This window comes from Conger conger, chromosome 13 (genome assembly GCF_963514075.1).
Source record: "Conger conger chromosome 13, fConCon1.1, whole genome shotgun sequence".
Classification (NCBI taxonomy): Eukaryota; Metazoa; Chordata; class Actinopteri; order Anguilliformes; family Congridae; genus Conger; species Conger conger.
Genome location: NC_083772.1, coordinates 14,961,356 through 14,975,678, shown reverse-complemented (window position 1 = coordinate 14,975,678; position 14,323 = coordinate 14,961,356). Strand labels below are relative to the sequence as shown.

At 47.2% G+C, this 14,323-nt stretch overlaps 1 protein-coding gene across 2 annotated transcripts; it reads right to left on the bottom strand.

The window, feature by feature from the left end:
- Window positions 1-3,478: 3,478 nt before the first annotated feature.
- Window positions 3,479-13,587, bottom strand: bbc3 (BCL2 binding component 3). Of its 2 annotated transcripts, none has more exons than XM_061218484.1 (4): window positions 13,172-13,587; window positions 10,945-11,236; window positions 8,293-8,504; window positions 3,479-5,800 (listed from the first exon to the last, which is right to left on the bottom strand). In XM_061218484.1, the coding sequence occupies exons 2-4, from the start codon at window positions 11,222-11,224 to the stop codon at window positions 5,699-5,701; spliced, it is 594 nt and encodes a 197-aa protein (XP_061074468.1). In that variant the 5' UTR covers window positions 11,225-11,236; window positions 13,172-13,587; the 3' UTR covers window positions 3,479-5,698. The 2 variants fall into 2 exon arrangements, with proteins under 2 accessions (XP_061074468.1, XP_061074467.1); XM_061218483.1 differs by having other exon boundaries at window positions 13,176-13,587.
- Window positions 13,588-14,323: the final 736 nt, after the last annotated feature.

Genomic DNA, 14,323 nt, shown 5'->3' with positions numbered 1-14,323 from the left:
CTGAGATGGCAGCAGTGGGGGCGGGGGGGGGGGTGGGAGTGTGGGTTTGAGAGGGGGTGGGTGGCGGGGGGCAGGGGGCAGGGGTAGCTGGGCAACAGATGGGCTCTCTGCTTCTCTGCGGTCCGCAGAGCCCTGAGGAAAAACTTGGCTTGCGCTGGTAGTTGAAGGCCGCGTCGAGGGACTGGACCCCGAGCCGCATGCCTCGAAACGCCCAGACACGCCACGCCACTCCCCAAACAGGTATGCCCAGTTCAGCACAAAACTTTCCGTACATGGCCTGCCATTACGTCATCTGTTTTCTTAGCTTGTCTATTTTTAAACTGGCACATTATGTTACCCCCTTAACAGAGGTGGAGAAATGCCTGACACAAAGCAATAACAACACTTGGTGTCCCGTGTAATGTTCTCCGGTGCATCCAATGAAATTTTTACAAAATCTAAATTTGCTTAACAAAGTACTTTTGGGGAATTGTGTTTGAGAGAATTCTTGGAAGGGAAAGCAAAAAAGCACTGAGTGAGGAAAGACAAGTGCTGATAAGTAGCAGTTAGATATAAAGATAATATTAAGGATTAAGAGATTCACAGGGTACATGCTTGAAATCATTGACATTAAAATGTAGAAATCATATCTAAGATGACTTTCAATGCATTGACTTGCACAGACTAAAGTTTATGGTGGTAGGATACTCATACATTTTGGATATTTTTGCCTTGAAAGAAGGTGAATTTAAGGCACACAATCCAGGTAGTCCATCCTTGCACAGATGAGGGTCGCCTTGGATGACCCCAGCACAGTTGCCTTGGTTCCAATTCGGGAAGTGATGGTAGAATGTTCCGTGGCTGTTACAGTATACATGACTATAACCTTAGGAAAATGTGCCATTTTCCATTTTCTAAGAGTTTTCATTTGTTTTTTTAAAATGATGATTGTGGAAAACGCTCTTTAAAAGCCCGTTCATCCACAATCTTAGGCAGCTCTGTGCATGGAGGGTTTGCATGTTGGCATGAAGCCAACTACCTCCTCTCCAGCATTAACAAGACATCTATTCATTTGTAATGAGAGAAGTGACTCAGTACCGCATGTGCTCAAATATATCTGTTTGCTTGTCGCAGGACAAGTCGACACCCTTGCAACACCGAATCGCAGGTCATATTTGTAACCAAAAGACAATAAAAGGGCAAGTCCATCCCTCAAGCTGCAAGTCTTATTTTCCCCTGTGGTCTGAACTTCTCTTAAAAAAGTGACACAGCTCGACCGCAGAGGGTTGGCAAATACCGAAGATCACGCACGAAGCTACCCGTCCTGCTGCTATCCGGGTGAAAGTGCACAGAAGCAGCAGGTCATAAACTAGGCTACGAGGGTTTGACAGACTCGCTAAGCCCGGGCGTGCGGTGTGAAGGGCGCTGCTTGTTGGCACTGAAAACCCGGCGACACGTGCCGTCTCCTGGCTCCCTTTCACCGCAACGAATGACAATGGCGGACAAACCGGATGAGCAGGTTGGCCACTCGCACACAGCACGGGTACGACCAGGTAACCCAAACCAGCCAATCCCAATGCGCCAGTGTTTTCGAGCTGGGGGTGAAGACAGCTAGATGTAAATGCAGACGTGGTATCGGTGTTGTGGAGAGATACTGCTCACCCCGTTTGGCCAGTGTTTGCGTGGGTATCACCCGGTGCTAGGCAGTGGGTGTGATCTGTTACAATGCAAATATGGGTTCGTCACTTTCCTTCTTTCTGCCCAGGGTTGATGACACTGGGATGAGTTCTTTTCACGGTGGGGTCACGGCCGTGTCAGGGATGTAAAACTCCAGGCCAGAATCCCTGCAGGGTTTTGGCGTCTCCTTAAAATCAGCAGTCAGTACCCTTGAATAATGCACCCCACTCATATTACTCCGCTAAGAGAGGATATTATCATTGTGATTTGACTGAAACAGCTTCATTTTTCTCCCTGAACTGGGATCCCTGATTATCAGTGTTCTCCCATCTCCCAAGTCTCCCGTCAGGATGAAGCCACTCCCAAGCTATAGAGGCCTTACATTCTTACAAGGCATAGAGGGTTTATCCAGTTCAGTATAGCTTTTCATTAATGACATACATTCTTCCCTTTATGTATTCAACGAGTTGCATCACCTTATTTTTATCTAAGTGTCTGTTAAAGGAAAATGCATGTACATACTATAGACATCCCACTGGTTTGCCTTTTGTTTCCCTCCATGGCAAATGAGAAAAAAAAATGCCTTTATTAGGTACAAGGGGCAGAAATGGACTTCCTTGACATTTCCCAGTAATAGCATGCTTTGTGTGTGGATGTGTACGTGGGCGTCTATGTATGAGAAAGACCTACGACTTGGACCCGATGGTAACAAACAGGCCTCTTGTTTTTCTTCTTTTGAAAGGATGGACAAAGAAAGCAAGAGAAACAACCATGGCCTTGATATCATGATTAAGTCACTGCTCTTTTCTTCATATTAGTGAGGGGAGGATTAATTACGGACTGAGCTAAACCCACCGTTTTTAATCAAAAGCCATCTTTCATCTACTGACTCCTGCTGGCCCCACAGCAAGGCCATACCCCATGGAAATGATGTCATCACTCGTGAAACCAATCTGCTTTGGCCACAGGGTTTCCAGTTATAGATATTGCATTCTAGTCATTAACTTATTTTAACCAGGCCGCACGGAGCATAGCAGTGCGTTGTGCATAATGGATCTGGGAAGGCATCAGATACAAGCACGCCCCTTGGAAGTAAACTCACCGTCTGCATGGGAGTTTAGACGGCCTCGCTGCCAAACTGTGAGCCAATTACTACACAATTGTGGGAAGGAGAAGGGCAAGGTCAGCCTAAACAGAGCGTGTTCTGTACAGGACAGGGCAGCGAGTCTGCAGTGCCGCGGCGGGATGTGGCAGTGTTGTCGTTATTCGCTACCGTGTTATGAGAGAACACCAGCCCGCATCGCGCATGACCCTGACGTGAACTGATCAGGCGGGGGTCGCGCTAATCCTCCTAATATTAACCAGATGTGATCCCTTTCCATGGAGCAACACTCCCACTTCTTACTCTCCTTTTGTCTACACAAAGTGACCTGTTTTATTGTGTGTGCTCTGCACTGGTGTATGTTACAGTCAGCCGAATGACTCAAGAAGAAAACTCTTTGGCTTCAGTGTGGAGTCATAGACAGGGCTGGGCGATTTTATGTGCTGTTTTCCTACAAGGACAGTACACCATTATGGTTGCTTTGGTTAAAACCTGGCCATCAAGGTACAATAGGTAATAGAGTGAATATTTAAAGCTGTTACCACTGTAAGTTCAATATGTCTTCTTGCAGACAAGGACTGGTACTAGTCTGAGGATAAACACATTTTGAAGACAAGAGGCTGTTGGTTATTTCTCTACAGAGGTGCATATTAACAAAAGATTTGAGTCACATGCCAGGTGAAGGCACCGATTGTTCAATTTTTTAAACTTTATTGTAAAAAGGAAAAAAAAAATACAAAAATTCACATAGAAAATTCACATAGAAAATGTCAAGTAGCAAATGTACACAGCTTCAGACCACAGACACATCATTACTTTAGGATACAGTAAGGCTGATCCTTTTTTTGCACTTTGAACTTTGACATTTACGCCAACTGCGTCTGCACGTTTGCTTGCTTTTTTTAAATTCATGCAACCTAAAGATGGTGGTTTCATTTCCTTCAGTATTTTACATCACAGTCTGAGGGAGTGACTAGAGATGAAATAATGTATATCACTCATGCTACATTTAAACGGCGTCCTAAACTGGATCTCATTCATGTAAATAAGGGGGGCGGGGGGCTCAGGCGGACCACGGGAGGCTTGTTTCTGGGTAGTTTGAGTTTTATAATCCTACTTCTGCTTGCCTTGCTGGGTGCTTGTAAAGACATTTCCAAACAGGAAATAAAGACGGGCTTAAGTGCCATCAGCTCCGGCAGTGTTACCACAGACGCTGTCGTTGACAGCCTCTGCTCTCTTCAGTCTTGTTTGTGAAAACCGTGGACTTAGGGACCGGTGCGATCAAAGGAACGCTCTCAAGAGAACTTGCTCTGTTTTCGATGTCTCTCCACTCACCCCAGTTTAAACACAAAGCCAAAAAACACAACTGGCCTTTAGAAAAAAAAATCTATACCATCGTTTTCATTAAAAAAGAATAAATTAATTATTTTACATTTGTTCTTACATAGTAGAAAAAATGGCATTTCATTATATTATTATCATTTGGGGATGTCACTATGGATAACCATTGAGATCTGGCGTACAGAAAGTGCCATACAACTTCCACAGGCAGCCATTTAAGCCAATATTGAGTGGTTTGCATATTAAATAACAAAAATTGATTTTTCAAAGGCAATTCTGAACCCAAATGTTTCTGAACCCAAAATATTGCTTAAAAAACTGGATTGAGATCGAATTTTTCTAACAATTTTTCAACAATTATTTTCAACCCATGTACAAGTTCTGTTAGAACACTTCCAACTGTTGGTCCACGATAAAAAAATATTCATAGTGCAGAATTCTTGAAGGTTTAACAGAAAAACTGGGAACTCCCATTGAAGCACTTAAACGACAATTAACTGTCATCGAGAGACTACAGGTTAGTCCGAGAAACAGTCTAGACCCGGCTGGTCACATCCAGCTTGGCTGCTGCAATTTTCCCAACTTTACAAAACAAATGAATTTCTTACAACTATCGACAACGGTCCTTAGACGCCGAAGCTACACGGGCGGCCTGCGTGCCAGTCCAGGAACAGGACCGCAGGCCGTGGCCCGTGTGGAATGTGCGAGAACAGGAAGTGCGTGGACAGCTGAACGTGCAGCCGGAGCCCACTCACCCAGAGTGGATTGTCCACCGCTGGTCAAGGCATTTAATCCTGTAGAGGGAGGAGTGAGGCACAGCAACAAATGCTCTCAAAAGTCTAAGGAAGTCCGTAAAAAATATAAATTATGTACACATCTGAATTGGTAGGGTGCTGGCCTCACCCCCCCTCCCGTCCAGTTAAGGTTTTGATGAAGCCCCAGCAATGTGGGGCCATGTCCAAGCACCCTGGGTGTGTGTGGGGGGGGGAGGCAGGTCACGTCTCCATCCTAACGAAGGCAAAGCTGCCATAATCCAAACACCTGATTGCTGATTGGCTGATTGGGCAATGGAGTGGCCTGCTGGGATTGGACCCTGAAGGCCCCTCCTGATTAATCGGAGGGGCAATCGCCCTGGTAATGAGGGGCGGGACTGGCCTCCCCCAAGGATGAGAAGGGGTAGCGAAGGCTCATAAGTACAGATGGGCAGGCTGCCCCAGAGAGCCGTAACCTGTGGACTGACAGGATGAGTGGTACATACCGCCAGGGTGGTGGAAATATGGAGTACACCAAACCTAGCGTCCCAAAACAGGGCCTTCACAGCAACACACTTTCAACGCTTTCAGAAAAGGTACACATTCTGCCACTGGGCCAGCAGAATGAGCAGCTCGCACACACACACTCAAAAGACACACTCACACACACTCACACCACCACACGGTCCTGCCACAATGCTACATCAAAAAAATTATAATAAAAAAAATCTGACAAAACAAACAAACAAAGCCAAGATAGAAAATAATGTACAAAATCTACAAAAAGGCAATCCGGTCCAGCAGATTTGCCCTGTCCCAGCTGAGGCCTTCTGCCCCATCCCGAAGTCTATCTGTTTCGCCGGAGGTACAGAGTGCTGAGGGTGTCTGTGATGAGGGTAAAGAGTCCCCAGCAGAGGCCTCTCCAGTTCTGCAACTGTGGGGCATCATTCTAGAACACAGAGAGAGAGAGAGAAACACAGTTCAGAGATGTGCAGCGTTCTAGAACACAGAGAGACACACACAGTTCAGAGCTGCACAGCATTCTAGAACAGGAGAGAGAAACCAAGCTCAGAGGTGCACAGCATTCTAGAACACACAGAGAAAGAGTTCAGAGGTGCACAGCATTCTAGAACACACACAGAGAAACAGAGTTCAGAGATGTGCAGCGTTCTAGAACAGAGAGAGAGAGAGAGAGAGAGAGAGAGAGAGAGAGAGAGAGAAACAGCTCAGTGGCGTGCAGCATTCTAAAACACACAGAGAAAGAGAGAGTTCAGAGGTGACAGACTCCAAACTCCCCCTGGTGGCTATTCATAACCAAGCAGCGTTTAGGTCCGGTTTCATTGACTTCCAACTGAACTTCATGAAGTTCCAAATTAATTTATGAATTTCCAGCTGAAGTCAATAGTGTGTGTGTATACACATTTCTGTATGTGTGTGCGTGTGTCCAGGTCTGTGTGCACTTTTTGTGTTTGTGTGTATGTTTGTGTGTGTGTGTATACACATTTCTGTGTGTGTGTGCATGTGTCCAGGTCTGTGTGCACTTTTTGTGTTTGTGTGTATGTTTGTGTGTGTGTGTGTGTGTGTGTGTGTGTGTTTAAAGCCGCAGAGTGCGTCTGCGACAGACAGCGTCTGCGAGCGGGAGCTGGGAAAAGTGGCCTGCCACTCCGCCAACAGCTGCTGTGAGTCACCCGCTAAAAATAGCCCTGCGCCGCGACAACCGACACACAGACGGTCCAGACAGACCGACAGGCAGACAGGCAGACAGAGACTGTGGGAGACAGACTCAGACAGCAGAACGACAGAGAGATAGCGTGGAGAGGAACAGACAGTGAGGGTGAGAGGGAGTTTAAATCCGACACAATATAGACACAAACAAACACAAAGAGGATAGCTTGAGAGAGAGAGGGGGGGAGGGGGGTTAAAAGTAGAGGCCGAGAGCAGAGGGGGAAAAGAGAGGGACAGGAAGACGGATGCGAGAGCGGGAAGTGGGCAGCCGCGGATAAGACCCGGAGAGAGAGAGCACTAAATCAGCTGGAGTGACGCTGTACAGGGCTGGGGCAGACATTGTCTCTGCTTGTCCCCAGGAGGGAGGAAGTCCCCGTACTTTTGCTCGGTTTCTAAATAAACAACACTTCTCCCAGAATGCTCAGCCAGGAGTGGGGCCGTCCGCAGCTCCGGGAAGTTCACCGAGGGCGCGGGGCAAGGCCAAGGGGCGGGGGAGGGGAATTCGACTCTGGCTCCAAGCCATGCCAAGCTGGCCTGGATCATGTGACCATCTACATGTCTTTGCACTCACGTTAACTGTTTTATTACTGCGTGTGCCTATTTTGTTGCGGGTGTGAGTGTGCATACACGCATGAGTGTGTTTGTATGCGTCTACCTGCATTGTGAGTAGGTTCTGAGAGTGTGTGTTTTTGTTAGATGTGTGATTCGATATGTCTGCACGCGTTTGTGTGCAAGAGAAAGTGAGTGCACACGACTCAGTGATACCGGCTGGGTAATGTCAGCCAGGACAGACACTTGCGTGTGAGAGAGAGACAGAGAGAGAGAGAGCAAGAGAAGGTACGAGAGAAAGATAGAGATCGAGAGAAAGTGGGTGATAGAAGGAGCGAGAGAGTTAGGATAGAGTGACGGAGAGAGTGAGATAGAGAGAACGAAAGAGAGACACAGAGAGAGGGTGCGAGAGAAAGAGCGAGTGAGATAGAGAACAAAAGAGAGACAGAGAGAGAGGGTGAGATAGAGAGAGCGAGAGAGAGAGAGCAGCATAATATCAGCCAGGACATTCACGTGCATGAGAGAGTAAGAGAAAGAAAGAGAGAGAGAGACAGAGAGCAGCGTAATGTCAGACAGAGCAGTCGCGTGCGTGAGAGAGCGAGAGAGAGACAGAGTGAGAGAGTGCAGAGGACTGACGTCAGCTTGTGTTTGTCCGGACTCAGAGAGGGCGGAGATTAGCCTGTGTTTACTCCCTGAGCTGCCATGACGGCTCCTCACGCGATACAGAGGAGGGAGGAGGGGTGGGGGGAGGGAGGGAGGAAGGGAGGGAGGGAGGAGGGGTGGGGGGAGCAGAGCAAGTTCACCCACAACTGGAAACTCCACTTCAGTCACAACACACACACCCAGAGGCTGCAGCTCCCCTGTTGATTCAACAGCTGACACACACCTATGCATGTGCGAACAGCCGCACACACTTTCCCCTCAGTCAAGCGTGCATGCGTGCCTGATAACACGCTAACACGCGCTGACACGGACACACACACGCACACTCACATACACACGCACACACATGCGCACACTCACACACACGCACACAGTCACATACACACAAGCGCATGCTCACACACATGCACGCGCACACACACGCACGCACACTCACACACACGCCCACACACACTTGCATGCACGCATGCACACACACACACACACACGCACACACACACTCACCCTTCTCTGCAGGAACATGGCGTTCAACTCGTCCCCGATGACGCGCAGCTGGTCGGCCACTCTCCCCGATGCCTCGTCCTCCATCTCCTGATCTCTAGCGTGGCTGTTCCCCGAGGGCTCCCCCAGGGGGCGCTGTCTCTGGGGCAGCAGGTCTGGCAGGGGCTGTCCGTCATGAGGCCTTTCCACACTGCCGCCCTGCTCCCTCACAGTGTCTGGGCACAGACAAAAGCAACACATCAGAGAACAGGTCACCCTCCCAGCCAAAAACAGCACAGAGACTAGTCAACTAGTCAAGTTCCAGCCTACAGCTGAGGGGCAGCCGACAGCAGCCAGGCAGTTGCCGGTTCAAGCAAGACCCTCGACCCCACATTGCTCCAGTGGGGATTGGACCCTGCCTAGTCTAATCAGCTGTAAGTCCCTTTGGAGAATAAAAAAGTGTCAGCTAAATAACTCTAGTGTAATGTAATGAACATCAACAGCCATGTAGTGACGACCACATGGGCTTAGGCCCACTCTTAGGGTCCGGCTATTTTGCAGGTCGGACAGGGCAGCTTGACTCCTTTCCCCAGCACCCCCCCCATCCTCCCCATCTCAAATTCCGCTGGCTGCTCCTTAACCAGTGACTTTTTAAGGCTCTTAGTGAGTCTAGAAACCAGCGTGGCTGTCTAGGCATCCAGTGACCCGTTTTAAGACCCTCCACCCGGGCAGCTTGGCTACTTAGCGGGACTGGGCCGCTGTTTATCCCCCTCTGGTCCCAAAACCAGCCGTACCCCCGCGTGACGTCAGTCAGGCCTTTAACATCTTGTGAGACGGCTCCCCTCCTTTCTGTTTTTTTTTTTCTTCCGAAGTTTGATTGTAATCCCTTAATCTGCTTAATTAGTCTAGAGTATATGTGTTTGTGTGAGTTAGCATTGGACGGTGTAATCGCGCTGGTTTTATGAATCCACAAGGAAAGAGGTTTGCTCTGATGTTACCTTAACTTTGTCCTGACATTGTAGAGGCAAACTATGATTTCAAAAACTCTCTTTTTTCCTGATGAATATTCTATCTCTCTCTCCTGTCACGTGTCCCTTAATCCATAAAACGCATTTTTACGTATAAATACTTTAGTCTGCAGGATAAATCTTTGGGGGTTTAGAAAAAAGCCTATTACATTTCAAATGTATCTGTGTAATGAATTACTCCACGGAGAAAAAAATGGTTTTATTTATGCATGGTTTTATTTGTTTTATTTCTCAGAAAATAAAGAATACAGCAAGAAGTGCAAAAAAAATACCATTGGCCTTGCCTACAGGGTAAAAACCACCCACGCTGCATTTTTCCTGAAGACTTTCTATTAAATGCATAACAAAGATAATGCAATTTGCAAACGATCTGCTGATCCTGGAGGTGCAGGTGACACGGCAGGCGGAGAGAAACAGAGCGAGGGAAAGCAGAGAAGCACTGGCTTGTTGCCAGGGTAACTGTGGCCCGGTACTGCCAGGAACCGAATTCACCCATTGGCTGAGAAAAAACAGGGGCACACCGTGATTGGGCGGACATGCTGGGGAGGGGGAGGGACCTGCCGGCTTGGACAGGCAATGGGAGGCGGGGAGCTAGGGAGGAAACAGCGAAGAAGAGGAGCAAAACACAGGAAGGTGGCCTAGGTGGAGAACGGAAAAACACAAGAGAGCACAGGTGTAAGGAAATGGAAGGGAGAATGTGAGGAGGAAAGAGGCGTTCGGCGCAATGGCTCGCTGGACCGGGGGTATATCCCCCTGCCTGGTGGATATGGGCGTTTGTGCTCAGGGTAGTCAGAAACAGGGGCAAGTCTGGACATGCCCCTGCCACTGCTGCAGAATGGCAGTGAGGAGGAGAGAGAGAGAGAGAGAGAGAGAGAATACAGGACAACATGGGCTGAGCTGGGCTGAGCAAACTCTCCTCCTCACTATGCTGTGTATGCCTCGATCCGGGATAGCAGCTCCCTGCAGGCACAGCACATCCTAGCAAAGCCCAGGTCAGCAAGAACCCCAGAAACCCCTCCTTTCCTACAGGTCCCGTAATCTGAACTGGCAAGAAGTGGCTGCTGGGAATGTGAGTTCCCAGTTGCTTACTCTCCTTATTATTTATACTCCATTTTCATTTTGAGCAATAAGATTATTTTGAACAGTGCATTTGTTTCATAGGTACCCTTCCGCAGTGTGACGTCAGCTGCAAATACAGTGCTCTAATGAAGCTGGAACAAACAAGAAAAGAGACTTGCCTCATTTCCAGAACTCTATGTCCTACTCTACACAAGATAACTGTTAAATTATTCTCCTTTTGACTTGGCTTAAATCTTATACCAGCTAAGCACTTGTGGGTAAACATTTTGCTAAAAGACACAACAGCACTGACATGGAGGTACTTGCACCCAGAACTTTTAGGCTCCTCCGTTCAACGTGTAGCGTAGTGGTTAAGGTAAATGACTGGGACCTGCAAGGTCGGTGGTTCTAATCCCGGTGTAGCCATAAGATCTGCACAGCCGTTGGGCCCTTGAGCAAGGCCCTTAACTCTGCATTGCTCCAGGGGAGGATTGTCTCCTGCTTAGTCTAATCAACTGTACGTCGCTCTGGATAAGAGCGTCCGCCAAATGCCAATAATGTAATGCAATGTAACCTGCCCGTGGCTCACCTGCACTCTGTGGAACGGAGGTGTGGGCGGTCCCTGAGGGGGGTGCGCTGGGTGCGCAGGCGGGCGCGGGGCGAGGGCTGTGGGCCACGGCGCTGTAGGCGGTCTGGGTGGCGATGTCGCGGCGCGGGAGGCAGGGCTGGCAGCCCGTCTGCAGGGCGTGGAAGCTGCCCCGGTGCCACGCGTCCTGCCGCGAGCCTTCGGGCCTCAGCGCCTCCATGCGACAGCTCTGCTGCTGCTGTCCGCTGCTGTCCACCCCGCCGTCGGTCTGGGGTCTGGCCATACCGGCTGCAGCCTGTAGGGGACGCGAGAGCACACGACATTAATTAGCATCTGCGGTTCCTTCTGGCTTCAATTTAAAAAAATTAATCGTTATTATAAAAAATGGCCAATGGCACAACCCCTGACACAATATTACAGCATTATCAACACAGAACGTGTTGCCACCCAGTGGACTCCAAAGGAATTTTACGACCTTTGAATCCAAAGCATTACCATTGCACTTTACCATGCGATATCGCATGTCTAAATATTTGGCATAAGATGAACATGACGCATCTAAATTAAGTGTAATCACGGCAGTAGTATTTGGAACTTAATTTATTTTAAATTATTGGCATATGACCTGGTTTGCATAGCCATATTGCATTACAGAAACATGATTCATAATTCAAACGTTTTGTTTATTTGAATTTCATGCTGAACAAGACTGCATTCAAGCAACCATGTCAGAATCAAGGCGATTCTTTTCAAAAACATTGTCCTCCGGCTTGATCCCCACAGCTTATATTCCACATGACCACTAGATGGCAGTGATATCGCCCTCGTGTACCAAGAGTTGTTTGTAAACAAATCCGTGCCAGAAGCGAACTGACACGGGCGCGCTACTCTCGACACACAATAACAAGGTTGACAGCAGAAGCGTGGCTCTTTCACAATTTCTCCACGACAAAAGCGGTAAATTCCAGCGCCTTCTCGGGGTTTGATATGACACATTAAGCATCCAAATTTCCACACTGCGACACAGACAATCATATCAGATTGCTTGAGAAAGTTAGCTCTCTAGGCTACTGTAAGAAATGGAAATAAGATATGCACGGAAAATATTAAGTAAGGAATTCAAGATTTCATAACAGCATCATGCATATGTTTATTCCGCACATACTAATATTTCCACGCGCGAAAACTTGCGCAAGGGGTCGGTTGTCCTGACCTCGCCAGCAAATAGTGTTGCGATAAAAGCAATCTTGATATTCATTGATACTTGCCATCGCATGGAACACAACGTTCTCGAGAAAATATTTGCACAATGTTGTACATGATATCATAATCTAACAGCACTATGAGAACCTCGTCGAAAAGTTAGTCAAACCATGCCGGAAAAAATGGCAATCGAAAACTGGTAAGCATTAATTTGTCAAATTATTGGCTAATCTTAAATCGCATTAACCTAATACTCGCCCTTGCAATCCATTGACCAAATGTAAACGAATAATCGAAAAAAGATGAGGAATACCACTTCGACATTTGTGCATAGCCTACCATCTTCTCGACAGGCTATACAACTAACCCGATGTTAGCAACTTTAGTAAATAACTAATTTATATCACTTACTTCAACTAATTTGACACATCGAACAGTGGCAATTAAAATATAGTCGAATCATATAAACACGCATTCAAGCCTGCCATGTTACCATTGTCCCTCTGTCTAGCTGTCCAAAAGTCGAACACATATTCACGGGAGCCAAACATCGCTTTGGGCGAGACGCTGAGTCGCAAGCAAGAAAAACATAACCGGGATATATATATTTGCCTCTCCAGATTCATCACAACTAGCTAGCTAAATGGTGGTAGATTGCACCTTTCCCTTCGCCTACATAAAAATGTGGCTACTGTAACGTTAATATCTAGCGGCACAGTGCATCGCCGTCCCAGGATAATGTTTACACTGCGAGGTGCAGGACTCTCTCGATGAGTTGTCACGACACTGCGCACTGTATCCACAAGCAAGAAACTATCCATAACACGGAACTCATAAGGACCGAATATAGCTTATTCGTGCACAGTGGTTTACTACCATTAAACCAGATAAAACTCGACAAAACGTTTAACGTTGACATCATTGGCTATGTAACTTTCAGCGTTAACTTTAAATGTAGTGTCAAGAAGATTAAGCTGTCAAAAATAGCCAGCTACCGAGCTAGCCAGCTAACAAAGTGTAAACTTACCTGCCTTTGTTGACGCTTCGTTGTAACAGGATAGCAGTAAAAAGTTTATGTTATGTTGATGGGTCCTTGTCATTAGGGGTCGTATGCAGAAAGCTAACTAGTTAGTTAGCTAATTCCGTTGCTTCAAAGTCCACTCGTGTGACATTTTACCATTGTATGAACCGTACGTCAATAAACATCCCAGGAAAATCGCAATTGCAGCGCCGATCTAGCACTGAATGTAACGCTGAAATCGTTGTTTTGTCAAGGGGGTTAATAGAGGAACAATCCTGGCGTCGATTACAGATGAGAATGCTACACAGTTGTGATCCCGCTCAGCTTTCACTCCCGCGGCTAGACTCCTTTCGCCACGCCCTCTTCGTTTCTGACAAGTCCTGACATGCACTTCGAGTGGTAGAGAGATGCGCAACTCTGCCGTTGTGCTGGCCACTTTTTTTCAGACAAGCCTCTGCAGGAATCCACAGAACGCCTCCTTCCTCAGCCCCTTCCCGCCCCCTTTCCTGTGCGATTGTAAAACAGTTAACAACTGTCAACAAAAAATGAGAGGTCTCGTGAAATTGACACCTTCCCTACTTTCTAGTGTTAAAGTAGAATGCACGTTACAAGGTGTTAAGCACGACGACACGGGACGGGGTCAGTGGGGTGAACGGCAGGATGAGCTTGTCAGCACATTCAGCATGCACTCTCTGAAACCAAGTAACAGTGGAGGGACATGTTTGTTCTTCAAGGAGTACATTTCCAGAATCTACCCCAAATGTATAGTAATGTTCTCTTTGGGTACTTATGAGTATGTTTTCCAAAGTAAAAATGTACAATTTAATTATATATTGCTGGCTAGGGGTACAATATAACAACAAGCATTTGTACCTTTTAGGTACTTTTGGTATCTTTATTTCTGGGTTTGGGGATGCCCTTGCCATGCCCTGTCACTAAAATGGTATTTAGCTTCCAGCCAGCACAGTAATTGAACTGTTGATTGCATTCTGTACAACAGCCAGTCACTGTATGACTGTTGGCGATTACAGTAGGGCTTGGCAGACAGTCTTGCCAAATTTAGTAAGCGATTGCCAAATGTAAACTATGTGGGTTCTAACACAATTCTTCAAATACTAACCTTGTGAATCAGATATGGTAATATGCTAATAGATTATT